Genomic DNA, 20,687 nt, shown 5'->3' on the forward strand with positions numbered 1-20,687 from the left:
TCTCTTATTTTTCCTTATTTTGTAGACTATTACTCTGGAGATTGAAAGTGTGCAGAGGGAGAAGAAAAGGAAAGAGATTTATGAGAGGCTAAAGGGAAAATACTAGGAGTTCCGCGGCAAGTACCGGGACTCTCGGAGGCAACTTCTTGAGGGGGCCGACGTGTCGGTCGTGATGGAGGTACTGAAGAAAAATGATGAGGAGGCGTTGAGAGGAAGGAGGAATAGCTCGAACTGAGCAAGCACATGGAGGCCCAATGTAGCGACCTCCAGAGCCAGTTGGTTCAACTGTAAAGTCTGTTGGACGAGTGTCGATTTTAAATGGAGGCGCTCAGGGGGGGAGATCACCGAGAAGCAAGAGATGTTCGAGCAGGTAGATTCATCTCGACTAGATACTAGGAGGAAGGTTGACATTCTCGAGTTGGCGAACAGAACTCTCCGTTCTGAACGGGATAACATTCAATCTGCAACAGAAGCTAAGGAAGACATTCTCAAGGATAGGATTCGGGAGCTGGGTAAGGAGAACTCCAAGCTGCTCGAGCGAGCTTCTGCTGCCGAGGCTGAGAAAGTTTGACTCCTCGAGCGGGTTTTTGCTATTGAGGCTGAGAGTGCCCGACTGGCTGAGCGGCCCTCTACATCTTATGCCTCTGAATTTCCTAATATTCCTTGGGATATGTACGAAGATTGGATCCTCACTGAAGCCCGATTTGACGTGATTCATGATTTAAAGAAGACGGGCTGCGATTTTTAGATAGTTATTGAGGAGACTCAAGTCAAAACTTATGAGGCCCGACTCGCCTTCTACTTTGATCCTGATATTCCTAAGACTGATTCCAAGGAAGGTGATGAGGGGGATGTGCACAAGCTAGCGGACAGTGCCTGGTGGGATGCTACTTATGGTCGAGGCGGGAAAGGAGAGGATGGTGGAGACCAAAGTGGTGATGGCCGTTAGATATTCTGCCCTAGTTTTTGTATATCGTTTTTGTACTTTTTGTTGGCGTCTTCGAGCGCCTTTGTAAAGACTCTATATCTAAATATCAAAGTTGATTTTTGTTTTATACACACCTTTTTATCTCTGTGTTTTGTTTTCGTACTTGCATGTTTTACTTCTGTACTTCCTTTTTTCGTTATTATCCTCTAAGTTGCGGTAGCCTTGGGGCCGAATAGCCGGGGCCGTACTGGCCCTTGTTCAAATTAGTTGAGGTACGACCAAGGATCGATAGGTATTTTTTTATCTGATCAAACATACCTTTAATTTAAGTCGTGGCCGAGGGCCAATAGGTGTTGCTCGAACTGGTCGAATGAACCTATGTGTTAGTTGTGGCCGGGGGCCGATAGGTATGGCTCGAACTTGTCGAACGTACATTTATGTTAGTTCTGGCTGAGGGTCGATAGGTGTTGTTCGGGTTGGTTGAATGTACCCTTGACCAAGTCGTGGTCAAGGGCCAGTAGGTGTTGTTCGAGCTAGTCGAACATACCTTTGATTAAGTCATGACCGAGGGACGATAGGTCTTGTTCAAGATGGTCGGACGTACCCTTGATTGAGTCGTGGCTGAGGGCTGATAGATAATGTTCGAAATGGTCGAATATTGATTTTGGAGAGCAGTTTCGATCAGACGTGCATCTTTATTATTTCAACATTGTTGTTTCAATTACATTGTTTCACCTTTAGGCAACTTTTTGGAGAAAATTACAAGTGTTGGGTGTTAGCTGGCGTCCCAGTCCTAGTATATCTAGTCCCTTGATTGTTCGACTTGGAGAATCTTGAGCAGTCGGGCAATGAAAAATATATCTTCTCTCGTATACTCCAACTCGAAGTGTCCCACTCGTTGCCTCGTTAAAAACCTTCTTGAGAAAACCCTATTGGGACAATACGAAAGTGAGGGAAAAAAGAGTACGACTTACGAGACATTTCTTGTTTTTTAGAAGTTGAAGTACTTGAGATGGCTGATATTCCAATTGTTTGGTAGGAGCTTCCCTTCCATAGATTCCAATTGGAACGAACCCTTTTCTGCTTTGCCTATAATTTTATATGGTCCATCCCAGTTGGTTCCCAACTTGCCTTCTCGTGGATCCCTGTTTGCTTGGGTTTTGGCTTTAAGTCTGTAGTCCACGATCTTGAGTAATCGAACATTTGTTTTTTTGTTGTAGTAGTGTTCTGCTTGTTGTTTCAGAGAGACCATCCTTATGTATGCCATGTCGTGTCGATCTTAGACTTCGACGAGATCTTGTCTCCTACTCTCTTCATTGTCGGTGCCACTTTCATGGGAGTACCTTGGGCTGCGTTCTCCGACCCCAACTAGCATAACTGTTTTCGTTCCATAGACTAGAGAATAAGGTGTCTCTCCGACCCCATCTTTATGATATTTAATATATTCTTGTTGAAGGATTGGGCTTGTCCGTTGCCATCTGGGTGGTAAGGAGTCGAAAGTATCCTTTCAATATGCCATTTCTCTAAGAACTCGGTGATTTTTTTTCCAGTGAACTAGGGCTGGTTGTCATAGCTTATTTCTTTAGGTAGGCCAAATCGATAGATGATATTTTTCCATATGAAGGTGATTACCTCTTGCTCACAAACTTGGGAGAATTCCCTTGCTTCTACCCACTTATAAAAATAGTCAGTTAAAACTAAAAGGAATTTTATGTTACCTCGTCGTGGCAGAAGCGTTCCTACGATGTACATTCCCCATTTAATAAATGGCCATGGAGAGGTGACAGAATAGAGATGTTTGCCTGCTTTGTGGATTATTGGGGCATATCTTTGACACTGCTCGCACTTCTTCACGAATTCTGAGGCGTCTTTGTTTATAGTGGGCCAATAATACCCGGCTCGTATGAGGAACCTAGCGAGTGCCCGATCACCGGAATGAGAACCGCAATAACCTTTGTTGACTTCCTGGAGAATGCGTTGGGTTTGGTTTGGACCTAAGAATTTTGCCAAGGGTCCGCCATATATTCTTTTGTATAAGTCGTTGTGAAGGAGTCTATATTTAGCGGCTTGCATCCTTTGCTTTTTAGCTTACTTTATGTCACTTGGGAGGGTGTCGTCCTGCAAATAGTTAGTAATACAATTGCGCTTGTCCCAAGTTAAATTTATACATTTTATCTCGATGTAGTTTAAAGCCGAGCTTAGGTGATGAACTACGCTCTTGTCACCAGTCGTAATGCTTCTGGTGGCGGCGGCCAATTTGTCGAGGCCGTCTGCATCGATGTTCTAAGTTTGTGGGATTTGGTCGAGCTGGCATTCGTCGAAATTGGCAGCAATCTGCAGATCTCGGTTTGATATTTTTGCAACCTCTGTTCTTTGATTTGGAAAGTGCCAGTTACTTGGTTAACCACGAGCTGATAATCACAATGCAGTTTTAACCGCTTCGCCCCATTCTTGAGTGCTAGTCTCAACCCTAATATTGCAGCCTCATACTCGGCCTCATTGTTACTCATATCTGGGAACCTTATGCATCGATGAATTATTTTGCCAGTGGGAACCTCGAGCACAAGTCCTAGTCCGGACCCAGAGGCATTGGATGCGCCACTGGTGTATAGGACCCAGAGGTCCTGTGTTTGAAGAGAAGCTTGAGCGGCTTCCTTTTCTGTCTCAACCATTACCTTTGTGCTAAAATTTATGACAGTCGACAAGCACTTGCGAATTTATTGATGTACGAGGCTGATAAGTGATGTCGTGCTCACTTAATTCAATGACCTACTAGGCTAGCCTCCCCGGCAGCTCGATTTTGTGCAATATGCTTCTTTAAGGGAAATTGGAGATGACCTTGATCGGGTGGCACTGAAAGTGTGGTCTGAGCTTTTGTAGAGCTACGACCAGGGCCAGTTTCTCAAGGTGTGGGTATCTCGTCTTAGCATCGACAAGTGTTTTACTGATATAATAAATAGGAGATTGTGTACCTTTGTTTTATTGAACCAGGACTGCACTTATTGCTACTTCTGAGACTGCAAGGTAAATGAAGAGGCGCTCCCCGGGCTAGGGCTTTGAGAGCAAGGGTGGTGACGTCAAGTACTCCTTAATTTCTCATAACTCTTGTGAACACTCAGGCGTCCACTCGAGGCCGTTGTCCATTTTGAGTACGTTGAAGAACCTGTGACACCTATCAGACGACTGCGAGATGAATCTGGATAGGGGGCAATTCGACCGGTCGATCTTTAGGCTTGCTTCTTAATTGTTAATTGTTATGGTATCCCGTCGATGGCCTTAATTTGATCTGGTTTGACCTTAATCCCTTGTTGTGATACCAAGAAACCCAAAAAATTCTCGGAGGCTACGCCAGATGTGCATTTCTCGAGGTTTAGTTTCATTCTGTATTTTCTTAATATGTCGAAGGCTTCCCTTAGGTCGTCGATATGATCCTCCGCCTTTACGAATTTAACCAACATGTCATTGATACACACCTCCATGGTTTTGCCGAGTTGGTTTTTGAACATCTTCATGACCAACCGTTGATAGGTAGTCCCTACATTCTTCTACCCGAAAGGCATGACCCTACTACAATATGTTCCCTTGTGGGTGATAAACGTAGTATTCTCTTGGTCTTCTTCCTCTATGAGTATTTGGTTGTAACCTGAGTAGGCGTCCAAACAACTTAACAGCTCGTGTCCTGCCATTGCATCGATGAGTTGGTCGATGTGTGGCTGCGGGAATGAATCTTTTGGGCATGCTTTGTTTAGGTCTGTGAAGTCCACGCACATCCTCCATTTCATGTTTTTCTCTTTAACCATCACTACATTGGCTATCAATTTGGGGTATATCTCCTTCCTCATAGAGCCATTTGCCAATAACTTTTCTACCTCTTCGCGGACAGCCTCATTGATGGTGGGGTTGAATTTTCGTCGGACCTGCCTTACCGGGGGTAGAAGGGGTCAAAATTCAGCTTGTGCGTGGCAATTTCTTTGGGGATGCCTAGTATATAAGCATGACTATAGGCAAATAAATTCGCATTAGTTACTAACAGTTGACTAATTTTACCTGGATCTTGGAGTTTGCAGCCGATATAGGCCTTTTCCTGAAGTCGTTATGGTCTAGCAGGACGGGGTCGAGGTCATCTATGGTTGATCCTGCGGCTTCGACCATCTCTTGGGTTCATAATGGCTTCTTTGGCTTCGACTTATGGCAACCTCGACCCAGCTAATTGCTATGCTTTTTTTCTTATCTTTCTTTTGTTGAGTTGTCGTGCAGTTAATGGCGATTCAGTATCATTCCCGGGTTCCCCTCATATGCAGAATATTCCCCAAGGAGTTGGGAATTTGATCACTTGGTATAAGCTGGATGGGACGGTTCTCATAGAAAGTATCCATGGTCGTCCCACGATAGCGTTGTATGTGGTGTCCTGGTCAATGATTGTCACGACCTAGAATTCCTATCCTCGGGGCCGTGATGACGCCTAATATTTCGCTTGCTAGGCAAGCCAACGTTAGAGATTATTTTTAGCTATTTTAACAATTCAAATTAAGTGATAACCAAGAAACTGAATAAACTAAAATAAAGAGAGTAAATCAAAATAATAGCGATGTCTAGATACAATCCCAGAACTGGTATGTCAAGAGTACGAGAGAGACTAGAGTACTACAAATAAAAGTCTGAATGAAAGCATAAGTATCTGAAATGAAATAAACAGCTTGAGTAATGTAGAAGGGGACTTTAGGGCTGCGAACAAAATGCCATTGTGCCTAAAGTCTCTGCAAAGCATCGAATCCGAGCAACCTACTGACCGCCGGTAGGACCGACTACAAAAACTGCACAAGGGCAGGGTGTAGTATGAGTACAACTGACCTCATGCACTCTGTAAGTGCCGAGTCTAACCTCGACGAAGTAGTGACGAGGCTAAGGCGGGTCACTTACAATAACATGTACGCAGTATAATAATAAATATAATAATAATAATAATAATAATAATAATAATAATAATAATAATAATAATAATAATAGTAAAGGAAAATAAGAAATGACAGCAAAGTAGTTAACTAATGAAAACAAACTCAATCCTCGAAATCAGTGAATCCAGAAATATCGGTCCTCAGAATCTCATATGAAAATACTGAAAGCTAACACAATACAACAATGAGTAAAACACACACACAATTAGTTGTGGAGCGCAACCCGATCCCACCGTACAAACACAATCCTCCCTTATTTCACCATATAAATAGCAAAATCACATGTAAAATTCGTTGCGGTTCGCAATTCGATCCCACCGTATAATTAGTATCAATATCATAATCCTCCCCTATTTCACCATATAAATATCAAAATCATATGTAAAATCCGTTGTGGCGCGCAACTTGATCCCACCCTATAATCAGAATCAATATCACAATCCTCCCTTATTTCACCATATAAATATCAAAAACACATGTAAAATCCATTGCGGTGCGCAATCCGATCCCACAATATCAATATCAAAATCCTCCTTTTTTCTACCATATCACAATCGTTGCAGCGTGCAACCCGATCCATAAATAAATTCAATAATTGTAATCAATTCAACAACTCAATTTACAAGAATCTCTACGATTAAAGAATATGAAAGCAAAACAATAAAGGAACCCCGTACCAAATCAAAGAATGCTATAATTAGTACAAAGCAATAGACAAGCCAAACATATGATAGAAAAAGTGTACGAGTAAGACAATTAAGGCATGTAACAATTAAACATGAAATCATGGAAGAAACAAACATTTTAATACAAGAGTAAATAAATGACAAGTAACATGTTACGTCATAGAAAGCAATTAATGCATGTAACAATTAAGACATGATATAGGATAATTATTGAAATACGGGAAAGCATGGAAAAAATTAATTTGACGGCGTATATACACTCGTCACCTCGCATATACGCTGTTACACGTATAATTCACATAACATGTAGTTCAAGGGTTCCTAATTCCTTCAAATAAAGGTTATACCCAACAGTTAACGCGCTCCGTGATGTCGCCCAAACTCATACCACTAATTTAGGTTGTGAGGCGATCGATGCAATAAAAAAAAAAAACAACGCGAGTCGGGGTCGATTCCACAGGGAGCTTGATGTGGAATTAGGTATATATCTAGTGTGAATGTATGACGTGCCTAAGATTACACTTCCATATTTTCAATTATTGTTTCTACTTCTACTTTTATGCTAATTCTTGCAATTGTAAAGCTAAGAGACAATGTTTTTGGTTTTGGTTGTTTTTCAAGTTATAAAAGATCTACGGTTGCGACTTCTGCCTAGTCGGTTACCTAATAGATTTATAGCTTTAGGGCATGTTTGGTTGATCGGGATACAATATAGCAATCACACGTAATTACTCACTCTATACCTCTCGGTAGTTTGAGTGATTTTGCCCAATTCAGTTTCTCAAGTTCAAATGGGTATCTCACGAAACAAGTGATAAATGCTCAAGCCGGGTCTTACTATCTCTAGATTAGACCCTAAAATTGGGGCTATCAATTTCTTGAGTTCACCCTAATTTCTTATTAGCCAAGTTTTTCTAGACTTAGTCTCACTTCCTCAAGTAGAGACTAAGTCAATTAGGCATAAATCAATGTTTGCAACCATCAATTCTCAAAATCAAGCAAGAACTAGGCTAAAATTCATATACCCAATCACAAATAAGCCCTAAATCAATCACCCATTAAGTACCCATACTAGGGTTGGGTCACAACCCTAGCTAAGGGTTTAGCTACTCATGGAAAATGAAGAAATTAAAGAAGAAACTAAGATAAAATGCATAATAATTGATTAAGGAAAGAACATCTAATGTTTAAATGCTAAACTAGTACAAATTTTCCCAATACAGTAAATAAAAACGGCTCTGAATGTTCATATGCACCAAACTTAACCTAAAAATGATAAAAAGATCCATTTATACCCAGCTGAAAATATCTGACAAAATTGCCCCTGCGAAGGTTGTGCGGCCGTACAATTCTGTGTGCGGTCCGCACTTTGAGACTGACTGGTGGGTATGGCTTTCTGCGGTCGCACAAAAGTGAGATGCGACTGCACTTCCTCTCATTGTGCGGACCACACATTTATGAGTGCGGCCGCACTCTGGCTCTTGGACTAGATCAGGGTTCCATTCTGCGGACCGCATATTTATGAGTATGGCCGCACAATAATAGTGCGGTCCGCACATCTTCAAGCTCCCAAACTTCAGCTCTCTGAATCTAGTCTTCTGCGGCCGCACTCTATGAAGAAAATTTATCAGAGCCTTTTCAGAGTTTGCGGCCGCACACAGTGTTATGCGGTCCGCACTGTAGCCCTTTTTGGTTGTTGTCCAATTTTACTTCTTTTTGAGTTGATTTTTACTTCTTTGGCTCGTTTCCCAACATTCCTGCAAGAAAGCACATTTCATTAGTTCTCGGGAGTACCTTTAAGCATTTTTGAGCTAAAAAAAAGTAAGTAAAAGAGAGTAAATAAGCGGTCAAAATCCCTACTTATCAACTCTCCCAAACTTAAGCTTTTGCTTGTCCTCAAGCAATTAAGGCAATTTCCCACCTCCACTAAAAAAAGGGCTATTTCAGCTGGCCTAAGTTTAGTCAAACACAAATCAATTGGGACCAAAAAGTACCCACACGCTTATGAATCATTAACAAGCCTATGAATTGAATGTTAAAGCACAAATGGCTCTAATGTGACGCTTGAGCATCAAGGGTTGACTTTGTTCATCAAGGAAGCTCGCACTTTCATGCAGGTCACTGTGGATCCCAAAATCCTCCTCCTATACTCTCCGGAAGCTTATCTCACTCACGAATGAAGAATTTAATTCAATGACTCGAGAAAGATTCACTCATCACTCTCAAAAGAATGTCACAAGCCCGGCTCTAAGTACCATATGCTTGCCCCTCATGTAGATCACCACTAATGAAAGCTCGCTCGGCTTGAAATCACGTAGGGCTTTTTGGGCATGTAATGTAGGCTTTTGGACTAAGGATGAAAATATCGGAATGGAATTGGTTCATCTTCCCTTTAGCACTTCATATTCTCTTTTTGGCTCTTACTTTGCCGACACTTTGAGTTATTTTCTTTTTCCTTAGGGAGATTAGAGGGGCTTGACATCACTCTTTCTTGCCATGCTTTGAACTTTTGCTTTCTTTTGCATCTTTTCAACCCTTTTACATTATTCACTTTCTTTTTGTGTTTTTCTTTAGTTCTTCCTTTTTTTTTCTTTGCCTTTCCTCATATTCATTTCTTTTCCCTTTTTTTGGTGTGTCTTGAGACCATCTTTAAACTCCTCGTCTCTCCCCCAAACTTATGTTTTTGCCATGTGAATCATATGAGTGCTAAAGAAAGTTCGGGTGCCAAGAGAGAGTCACTATAAAATGGGTAAAGACTTGTAATGTGGTTATCGAATAAAAAGGCTTTAGGATCAAAAGGGTTTACGAAGGATGATATTATTGGTGGGCCATGGAAGGTTTCAAAACGGGTCAAGGAAAGCCTACAATCACTTCTCAAGGTAGGCTAACTTAGAATTTCGCCTAGAAACACATTCGGGGCAAGTTCTAGACCACTCGCACGGGTACTTGGACTTGTAACAAAATACCTCACCTCTCACACAACCGTATTGTCAAAGAGAAAAGAGTCTAGGGCCTACAACAACCGCATTCAAGATTGAAAATCGCTAATGGTTCAACTAAACCACCCGATGATTGCCTAAGTCAACACAAAAGTCACAAGGTCACTAACTAGGGCTATTTCTTTACAAAAACTTGTTTTTAACCGTAAGCGCATAGTTAAGTGTGTTGGTACCAAGTGAAGCATGCTTGACTCTTATTTATTCATTAATACTACTTGTTTCTACCTAATCATCAAAACCTGACTCGATCCCTTAAGAAGGTTGTCACGCCATCCATAGTTGGGAAGAGCCACCCGGTTCACACAAGACCCACCTTTGAAAAGAACCGTAGCATTAACAAAACTAAATGCTTATTGTTCACTAAAACATAAAAAGAAGCTAACAAATCAAAAGGAAGCTAATAAAGTAACTAAGAAGCTATACCATTAAGAAAACAAATTGAAGAAGCTATGAAATAAAGTACTGAAAGTAAGGCAATTGAATATAGCTTAAAATTGGTTGTCTGCATCCAGTTGTTGAGGCTAGCCAAAGTCTGGGAGACTCGCAGCGCAGTGAGAGGATAAGTGGATGAGGCTGGCACTGGTACTGGAATTGATGGCCTAAAAGATGAAGATGGTGGCATGGTGGTTATCCCGGTGGAAGTCCTGGCTGTTGTGGAAGGCATGGAAGTTGTAGATGGCTCAGCAACAGCCTCCACCACCGATAACTCGTCAGACTGACCAATGGTGGTAGTGCTCTTACCCTTGAACTTTGGGTTGTCAGCACTCTGCAGGTGGTACCATGAGAAAGGCTTCTTGGCCTTTGCTTTTGTGTCATATGGTCTCGGCTCCACCTTGGCATCATTAAAAATACTCTGTGAGGGTATTTGGGTAAGGGTAAGACATTTTACTTTTTCGGACCGCCAATATGATGTTGGTTGACATGATTGCACCCACATTGATCAGGTACCCCACCATAATAGAAGCCACCAAGGTTGTTCTCATTTAGACTCGGATCAATCCGTCTACACACAAAGGTTTTCCACCCTTTAGCTTCAAAATTTAGGGTGGCCCGGATGATAGGAACTCCTGTTGTAATCCATGGTGGTGATGGTCCTCGGGTGGCCAAAATCTCAACTAGCCATGGGCGAGCTGTGTCACCCAAAGCCAACTTCTCTAGGTACTGGACTGCCTCCACGTCTTCGAATCCCACATAAGTGTTCAAAGAGCATGCGTCGAAGCGGACATTTAAATTTCTCACCTTTGTCACTTTCGTCCCCTTCTTGATGTGATCCACATTGGTGTAGAACTCCCTGACCAAGTGCTCATTTGCATCGATGACACTGTGGGTGAACCTCTTCCACCCGTTGCGCTCGTGGAATTGTCTAAGGACATTTGGATTATGAATATCTAAATCCTTCATTAAAAATCATCGCTCAAGTGTGAGCGACCTATGGGGCCACAATTCCCGAAACCTGTTAAAGGTTGTCAAACTCTCGAACCGATCCTCCCACAATTCCTTTTTCTTCGACCTCTCAAGGCCGCCCAGTTATGTGTACCCCACTCTACCATCATCCAGGACATTATCATCATCGATATCAATATGTACCGGTGCCAGAGGAGTAGGTGTAGAGGAGGGCTCGGAACCCTGGCTTCCCGCATCACAACCTCTAGAAGAACTAGATGTAGGTTCGTCACGCAATTGAAAATGCCTAGTGGGTTGGGATGGTTGGGACTGGGCCTCAAGTTGGACCTCCATTGAATGACCCTTGGAACCTTCCCGGGATGGGGCATAGGAACTGGATTCTGAGGGCTTTGTGGCCCTTACTCTCCCGATGGCCGGTATTTTAGCAATGGGCTTCAATTGCACTCGCAAAGGGCGAGTACCTTTTCCTCTGCCTCGGGAAGGTTCACTTCTCCCTTTTGAGCATGAATCAAAATAACATGTTGCGTCGTGTAGTTTGCTCCCATAAATATCCTCACAACCAAGCCCTCGGCCTCACTCAGTCATCAATCTCTCCAATCTCCCGGGCTCTCAAGAATCATGATAATCAGCCCAAACAAGGAAGATATAATGTACAATAAAGGACAACATAGATTGAGATAGAATATGCAGCAAAAGCTATGACTGGGTACAAAATGTTAATTTAGCAAATAACTGAACATATAACACGACCTCTGCGGGTCCCTACATTAACAGCACATAGCCTAATGATAGGGGGTCGACACTTTGTGAGTAACACCATACTTTGTAAGTAAGGTATCAAAAGCTTTGTTGCAAAAGTGAGATCCCCCATCACTAATAATGGCCCTAGGAGTACCAAACCTTGTGAAGATGTTCTTTTTCAAAAATGTCACCACACTCCGAGCTTCATTGTTGTGCAAAGCCACGACTTCAACCCACATTGACACATAATCCACAGCTACCAATATGTAAGTGTTCCCACAAGAGCTCACGAACGGACCCATGAAATCAATGCCTCACACATCAAAAATGTTAATCTCCAAGATGGTGGTGAGGGGCATCTCATTTTTCTTAGAAATCCCACCGGTCCTTTGACATTCATCACAACGCTTGACGAGATTGCTAGCGTCCTTGTAAAGAGTAGGCCAATAGAATCCACAACTCAACACTTTTGTTTCCATTCTAGCTCCACCATGGTGACCACCATATGGCGAAGAGTGGCAAGCCTCAAGAATTTCCATTTGTTCCTCCTCCGGTACACATCACCGAATCACACCATCGGTACAAATCCGGAAGAGATAAGGCTCATCCCAATAATAGTCGAGGCAATATCGTTTGAGCTTATTCCTTTGGTTTGAAGAGAACTCATTCGGTACAATTCCACTCACAAGATAATTGGCAAAGTCGGCGAACCATGGCATCCCGGTCATAGAAATGGCTAGGAGTTGCTCATCGGGAATTGAATCATTTATCTCAAGGCCATCATGTGGCCTCCCCTCCTCCTCCAAACGAGACAAGTGGTCCGCCACTTGGTTTTCACTACCTTTGCGGTCTTGAATCTCTTGATCAAACTCTTGCAAAAGAAGCACCCACTGCATTAGTCTTGCTTTATAATCTTTCTTGCTCATCAAATATCGAAGCGCCACATGGTCGGTGTGAACAATCACCTTTGTACCCGTCAAGTACGAGTGGAACTTTTCCATAGCAAAAGCAATAGCAAGGAGCTCTTTTTCGGTCACTGTGTAGTTGACTTGGGCATCATTCATGGTCTTACTAGCATAATAGACCGGATGAAAGATTTTGTTGATACTCTGCTCCCAATCTGCTCCGACCGCCACATCACTAGCATCACACATGAGCTCAAAAGGTAAGCTCCAATCAGGTACAATGATAATAAGAGTAGTAGTCAACTTGAACTTGAGCAATTCGAATGCCTTCATACAATTCTCATTGAAATAGAACTTGGCATCCTTCTCCAAAAGTATATACAAGGGGTTCACCACCTTAGAAAAGTCCTTGATAAATCGGCGATAAAACCCCGCATGACCCAAGAAGCTCCTCACTCCCTTCACGGATGTAGGGGAGGGGGTTTGGAGATCACCTCAATTTTGGCCTTGTCGACCTCAATAACATGCTTTAAAATTTTGTGGCCGAGGACTATGCCTTCTTCGACCATGAAGTGACATTTCTCCCAATTCAAAACCAAGTTTGTCTCCTCACATCTTGCCAAGACCTTATCCAAGTTGTTCAAGAAATCATTGAAGGAATTCCCAACCACGGAGAAATCATCCATAAAAACCTCAAGAAAATCCTCCACCATATCGGTGAAGATGGCCATCATACACCGTTGAAAAGTCGTCGGTGCATTGCATAACCCAAATGGCATCCTCGAGAATGCTAAAGTACCATAGGGACAAGTGAAAGTAGTCTTTTATTAATCCTCAGGAGCAATGAGAATTTGATTGTAGCCGGAATATCCATCAAGGAAATAATAAAAAGCTCGTCCGGCCAACCTGTCAAGCATTTGATCAAGAAATGGAAGCGGAAAATGATCTGTCTGAGTGACTTTGTTGAGCTTCCGATAGTCCATGAACACTCTCCACCCAGTCACCGTTCTTGAAGGAATCAATTCATTCTTGTCATTGGTGACCACAGTCATGCCCCCTTCCTTTGGGACACATTGCACCGGAGAGGTCCACGAGCTATCGTAAATGGGGTAAACTACCCCGGCATCCAACCACTTTATGATCTTCTTTTTTAACACCTCTTGAATTGCTTCATTTAACCTTATTTGATGTTCAATGGAGGGTTTGGCATCCTCCTCCAAAATAATCTTGTGCATGCAAAAGGCGGGACTTATACCCTAAATATCCGCCAGTGTCCATCCTATAGCTTTCTTCCTCTTTTGAAGCACCGCCAAAGTAGAATCTACCTGGACGTTAGTCAATCAAGAGGAAATAATAGCAGGTAAAGTAGAACATGGGCCAAGAAACTCATATCTGAGATGTGAAGACAATGGCTTTAACTCCAAAGTTGGAGGCTCCTCGATTGAGGGCTTTGTTGGAGGAGTCTTCCGGTTATGAAGATCTAAGGACAATTTTCGGGGTTCATAAGTATACGACCCCATTCCTTGTAATGCATTTACACATTCCACATATCCATCCTTCTCATCATCATCATCATTAAGCAATACGGACTCCAAAGTATTATCAACATTCATTATGGCACTAGCATCAACAACAATCACCTCGGTCACTAAGTCCACAAACGAACAAACTTCGTTGCTATTCGGCTGCCTCATAGATTTGCACACATGGAAAATCACCTTTTCATCGCCCACACGAAAGGTGAGCTCACCGGCTTCCACATCAACAAGTGCCTTTCCCGTAGCAAGGAAAGGTCTACCCAAGATAATAGGCACCTCATAGTTCACTTCGCAATCAAGGATCACAAAGTCTACCGGGAGGATGAACTTATTAACACGAACCAACACATCATCAATAATACCCAATGGTCTCTTCATAGTACGATCCTCCATTTGTAACCTCATAGATGTGGGTCTTGGTTTCCCAATTCCCAAAATTTTGAACACCGAGTAGGGCATCAAGTTGATACTAGCCTCTAGATCACATAGAACTTTGGCAAAGTCGGCGCTTCTAATAGTGCAAGAGATTGTGAAAGCGCCGGGATCTTCCAATGTAGGATCCATTGAGTGCACAATAGCACTCAATTGATGTGTCATCTTGATAGTATCACAATTCATTGGTCTTTTCTTTGTCACCAAATCTTTCATGAACTTTGCATACCCCGGGCATTTGTTCCAACACCTCAACCAATGGCACATTAATGGATAAGCTCTTCATCATGTCAATAAACTTCTTGAATTGGTTCTCGCTATTTTTCTTGGCGAGCCTTTAAGGGTATGGAGGAGGAGGCCTTGGCATTGGTGCCTTGGCCTTTGGCACTACCGGTTCCGGTATGTCAATCACGTGTTCCCTAGACGAGTTCACTTCTTCTTGGGTCTCCTCCCCACTCTCATCAATATCAATTTTCACTTCTTCATTAGCTTGAACCACATTGCTTGGAATCTCATCTTCTTGAACTACTACATCATCATCCACAATTCTTCTTTGATTTGAGGTGGTTGCATCTCTACCTCTTCCACTCCTTGTTGTTACGACAATGGCATGTCCCGTGTTGTTCCCACCCTTCGGGTTCACCACCGTATCACTAGGTAGTGCCCCCTTAGGACGAGTGTTTAAAGCTTGCGAGATTTGCCCCAATTGAACTTCCAAATTGCGGATTGAAGTGTTGTGAGAGGCTAATTGAGCATCGGAGTCGGCATTTTTCTCTATCATTTGTTTGAACATATTTTCAATTTGTCCCATCTCATTGTTGGAAGAACTAGAACCTCGAGACGGATAAGGAGGCAGGTTGTTTGGTTGTTGATACATCGGGCGCCTTTGAGAGCCCGGCCCCCGGTTCCCTTGGTTACCGTTCCAACCCCCTTGGTTGTTGCCTCCCCAATATCCTTGATTGTTGCCACCCCAATTGCCTTGGTTTCCTTGATTGTTCCAATTGCCTTGATTATTGTTATTGTTCTAATTACCTTGATTGTTGGTACCGCCACTCCAATTGCCTTGGTGGTTTTGATTGTTCCAATTTCCTTGATTTCCTTGAGATCGCCCTTGTTGATTCGGGCCTTGAGAGTTGTTCCTTTGCCGTTAGTAATTATTCACATATTGCACTTCTTGCTCTTGCTCATTATATGATTCGTCTTGGTCAAACCCACTATCATCTTGCACAAATTGTTCTACACAGTTTTGCACTTGTTGACCCTTTTGCCTTCGCTTGTTCACCATCATATTGACACCTTCCATTGAATTTTTTTGCTTAGGACCTTGAACATGTTGAAGTTGATCTTTGGCCAATTGATTCATTGTAGTGGTCAACTCGGCAATTGCTTACCCATGATCGTGCAATTCTTTGTGTAGGTGAATCACATTTAGATCACCTTGAGGAACATTTGCTCTACTTTGCCATGCCGATGAGGTATCCGCCATTTCATCTAAGATTTCTCAAGCTTCGGCATATGGTGTTGTCATGAAATTTCCACCGGCAAGTTGGTTGACCACGCATTGATTGGTAGTATTGATCCCCCTGTAGAAGGTTTGTTGAATCATGGCCAAGGTCATATCATTATTCGGGCACTCTATCACCATAGTGCGGTACCTCTCCCATATCTCGTGCAACGACTCAATGGATTCTTGTTTGAATGCTAGAATATCATCTCTAAGAGTAGCCATATGCCCGGGAGAAAAGAACTTAGCAATGAAGTTTTTCGCCAATTCATCCCTTGTATGGATAGAATAGTTTCGCAATCTTTCTAACCAATCCAAGGCTTTCCCCCGTAGAGAAAAGGGAAATAGTCTCAACCTTAAAGCATCCTCAAAAACGTTGGTATGTTTACTACCCCAGCAGGTATTCACAAATCCTTTTAAGTGCTTGTACGCATTTTAGTTCGGAGCCCCGGTGAAAAATCCCCATTGCTCAAGCAGTGTAAGCACAACATGTGTGATTTAAAAGTTGCCCGCCCTAATGCGGGGCGGGACTATGGCACTGTGTACCTTTCATTTGGTAACACCCGGTGTGGAGCTGCTCTTGGTGGATTTGGGGGAGAAACGGGAATGTTGTCTTGAGGCCGTCGGCCTCATCTATTTGCTTGAGGTTCAAGAGGAACCTCTTCAATTGGGTCATCTTCCACGTCCACATCCCCCAAAGGCATGTTTCCGAGAGGATCATTATTGAGAGCTATTTTTTTGTACCTACAATCGATTCACAAAAATGTTAGTAAGCCGGAAGGAAAAAAAGACAAGTCACACACAAAAACAAATATAAAGCTAAATCCGTTTTTAGCTCCCCGGCAATGGTGCTGAAAATTGATGTCGCCCAAACTCACACCACTAATTTAGATTGCGAGGCGGTCGATGCAATAATAAAAACTCAACGCGAGTCGGGGTCGATTCCATAGGGAGCTTGATGTGGGATTAGGTATATATCTAGTGTGAATGTATGACGTGCCTAAGATTACACTTCCACATTTTCAATTGTTGTTTCTACTTCTACTTTTACGCTGATGCTTGCAATTATAAAGTTAAGAGACAATGTTTTTGGTTTTGGTTATTTTTCAAGTTATAAAAGATCTAGGGTTGCGACTTCTGTCTAGTCGGTTACCTAACGAATTTATAGCTTTAGGGAATGTTTGGTTGATCGGGATACAATATAGCAATCACACGTAATTACTCACTCTATACCTCTCGGTATTTTGAGTGATTTTGCCCAATTCGATTTCTCAAGTCCAAATGGGTATCTCACGAAACAAGTGATAAATGCTCAAGTCGGGTCTTACTATCTCTAGATTAGACCCTAAAATTGGGGCTATCAATTTCTTGAGTTCACCCCAATTTCTTATTAGCCAAGTTTTCCTAGATTTAGTCTCACTTCCTCAAGTAGAGACTAAGTCAATTAGGCATGAATCAATATTTGCAACCATCAATTCTCAAAATCAAGCAAGAACTAGGCTAAAATTCATATACCCAATCACAAATAAGCCCTAAATCAATCACCCATTAAGTACCCATAATAGGGTTGGGTCACAACCCTAGCTAAGTGTTTAGCTACTCATAAAAAATGAAGAAATTAAAGAAGAAACAAAGATAAAATGCATAATAATTGATTAAGGAAAGAAAATCTAATGTTTAAATTCTAAACTAGTACAAAGTTTCCCAATACAGTAAATAAAAACGGCTCTGAATGTTCAGGTGCACCAAACTTAACCTAAAATGATAAAAAGATCTATTTATACCCAGGTGAAAATATCTGACAAAATTGCCCCTACGAAGGTTGTGCGGCCGCACAATTGTGTGTGCGGTCCGCACTTTGAGACTGACTGGTGGGTATGGCTTTCTGCGGTCACACAAAAGTGAGATGTGGCCCCACATCCTCTCATTGTGTGGACCGCTCATTTCTGAGTGCGGCTGCACTCTTGCTCTTGGACTGGATGAGGGTACCATTCTGCGAACCACATATTTATGAGTGTGGTCGCATTTTGGCATCCTGCGGCCGCACAATAATAGTGCGGTCCGCACATCTTCAAGCTCCCAAACCTCAGCTCTCTGAATCTATTCTTCTGTGACCGCATAATAATTGTGCAGTCTGCACTCTATGAAGAAAATCTATCAGAGGCTCTTCAAAGTTTGCGGCCGCACACAGTATTAGGCGGTCCGCACTGTAGCCCTTTTTGGTTGTTGTCCAATTTTACTTCTCTTTGAGTTGATTTTCACTTCTTTGGCTTGTTTCCCAATATTCCTACAAGAAAGCACATTTCATTAGTTCTCAGGAGTACCTTTAAGCATTTTTGAGCTAAAACGTAAGTAAAAGAGAGTAAATAAGCGATCAAAATCCTTACTTATCACTCTGCAATCAAATCAAAGCTCAACTGGGGCCTTTCCTCTAAAATTTGCCTTCAAACCAATCGAATCTAACCAAAATTGACTTAATATCAACAAACAATGCTAGAAAAATCAATTACAATACATAAAGTTAATATCTTTATACTTTTCCAAAAAAATCAACAAAAGTCAACCCCAGACCCACTTGGTCAAAACCCGAAATTCTGACCAAAACTCAATTACCCATTCACCCCCGAGCCCGATTATGTGATTAGTTTAGAAATCCGACCTCAATTTGAGGTCTAAATCTCAACTTTACAAAAATTCTCAATTCTATCCAAATCCCTAATTTCTTCCATAAAAATCCTAGATTTAATGTTGAAAATACTTGGAAAGTAATGGGTAATTGAAAATAAATAGATTAAAGCTGCTAACTAATGTTTTTGGGAAGAAAATCCTCTTACAAAATCGCCTCTAAGGTGTTTAGGGTTCCAAAATATAAAAAGTGTGGCTAAAATCCCATCCCTCAGCATTTTGTCCAGGCGCAGATGTCGCAATTGCGACCTAGGGTTTGCATATGTGAACCCCGCAAATGCGAGAAATCCATTGCAAATGCGAACCCCGCAAATGTGAGAAATCTATCGCAAATGCGAAGAACTCACATCGCTGGTGCCATCGCAATTGTGATGGTTTAGTTCGCAAATGCGAACATGGGACAACCACAAATGCGTACCAGCCCACCCCAGCACCTCATCGCAGATGCGAAGAAGTTGTTCGCAAATGCGAACCTGACAGAGTTCCTCCTACTATCGCAAATGCGATTCTAAGTTCGCAATTGCGAGAACGAAGACCTGTGCAAAAAAACAAGTAGACTCCTAACTCTATCAAACACTTCGCCACGCGTCCGAAACTCATCCAGGCCCCTCGGGCTCCAAACCAAACATGCACACAAGTGTAATAACATCATACGAACTTGCTCGTACGATCAAAAACTAAAATAACACCTGAAACTACGAATCGAACATCAAAATGTATAAAAGTTTCAACGAAACTCAAGGACATGCAATTTTATAACCGGACATCCGAATCACGTCAAATCAACTCATTTTACACCAAATTTTGCAGACAAGTCAAAAATAGTGCAATGAACCTATACCAAGTTCCGTAACCGAAATCAGAATCCAGTAGCAACAAAGTCAACCTACGGTCAAACTTAGGAATTGCTTTAGCCTTCAATTTACTAGTGTTTAACAAATTACGTTAAATCAAGTTAGGGGCTTCCGGATTCGATTCCGGGCATACGCCCATTTCTCAAATCATGATACGGGCCCATCGGATCATCAAAATACTGATCCGGGTCCATTTACACAGAACATTGACCATAGTTAACTCAAATGAGTTTTAAGGTAAAATTTCATATTTTCTTCAATTTTCCACATAAAACATTTACGAAAAAAGACACGGATTGCGCATGCAAATCGAGGAAGGCTAAAACTAAAAAATACCTATCGGTTCATCACATTCCCCACCTCTAAAATAAATGTTCATCCCCGAACGAACATAGAAAGGTACCTGGACTGGAAAAAAAGGTATGGATATCTTCTCTGCATGTCCGACTCGGACTCCCACATGGATGCCTCGACCGGCTGACCTCTCCACTGCACTTGAACTGAAGGATAACTCTTAGGCCTCTACTTTCGGACTTGCCGGGCTAGAATGTCCACCGGCTCCTCCTCATAAGTCAAATCCTTGTCCAATTGGACTGAGCTAAAATCTAACACATGGGACGGATCACTGTGATACTTCCGGAGCATGGACACATGGAACACCGAATGGACTGCTGATAAACTAAGTGGAAATGTCAGTCTATAGGCCACCTCACCCACTCTCTCAGGAATCTTAAAAGGTCTGATGTATCTAGGGCTCAACTTGCCCTTCTTTTCGAACCTCATCACACCCTTCATGGATGAAACTCGGAGCAATATCCTCTCTCCAACCATGAATGCAACATCACGAACTCTACGATTGGCATAACTCTTATATCTAGACAGAGCTGTGCGAAGTCAATCCTGAATAATCTTGACCTTTTCCAAGGCATCTGGAACCAAATCGGTACCCAACAACCGAGCCTTTCCCGGCTCAAACCAGCAACTGGCGAACAACACTGTCTCCCGTGCAATGCCTCATAGGGAGCCATCTGAATATTAGTCTGGTAGTTGTTGTTT

General features: G+C 42.3%; 1 protein-coding gene across 1 annotated transcript; it reads right to left on the reverse strand.

The window, feature by feature from the left end:
* Positions 1–3,138: 3,138 nt before the first annotated feature.
* LOC138895537 (uncharacterized) lies at positions 3,139–3,600 on the reverse strand. Its single transcript, XM_070180237.1, has one exon. It carries the CDS (start codon positions 3,598–3,600, stop codon positions 3,139–3,141), a length of 462 nt encoding a protein of 153 aa, XP_070036338.1.
* Positions 3,601–20,687: the final 17,087 nt, after the last annotated feature.

The sequence above is a fragment of the Nicotiana tomentosiformis genome, chromosome 7 (genome assembly GCF_000390325.3).
Source record: "Nicotiana tomentosiformis chromosome 7, ASM39032v3, whole genome shotgun sequence".
In the NCBI taxonomy this organism is placed as follows: Eukaryota; Viridiplantae; Streptophyta; class Magnoliopsida; order Solanales; family Solanaceae; genus Nicotiana; species Nicotiana tomentosiformis.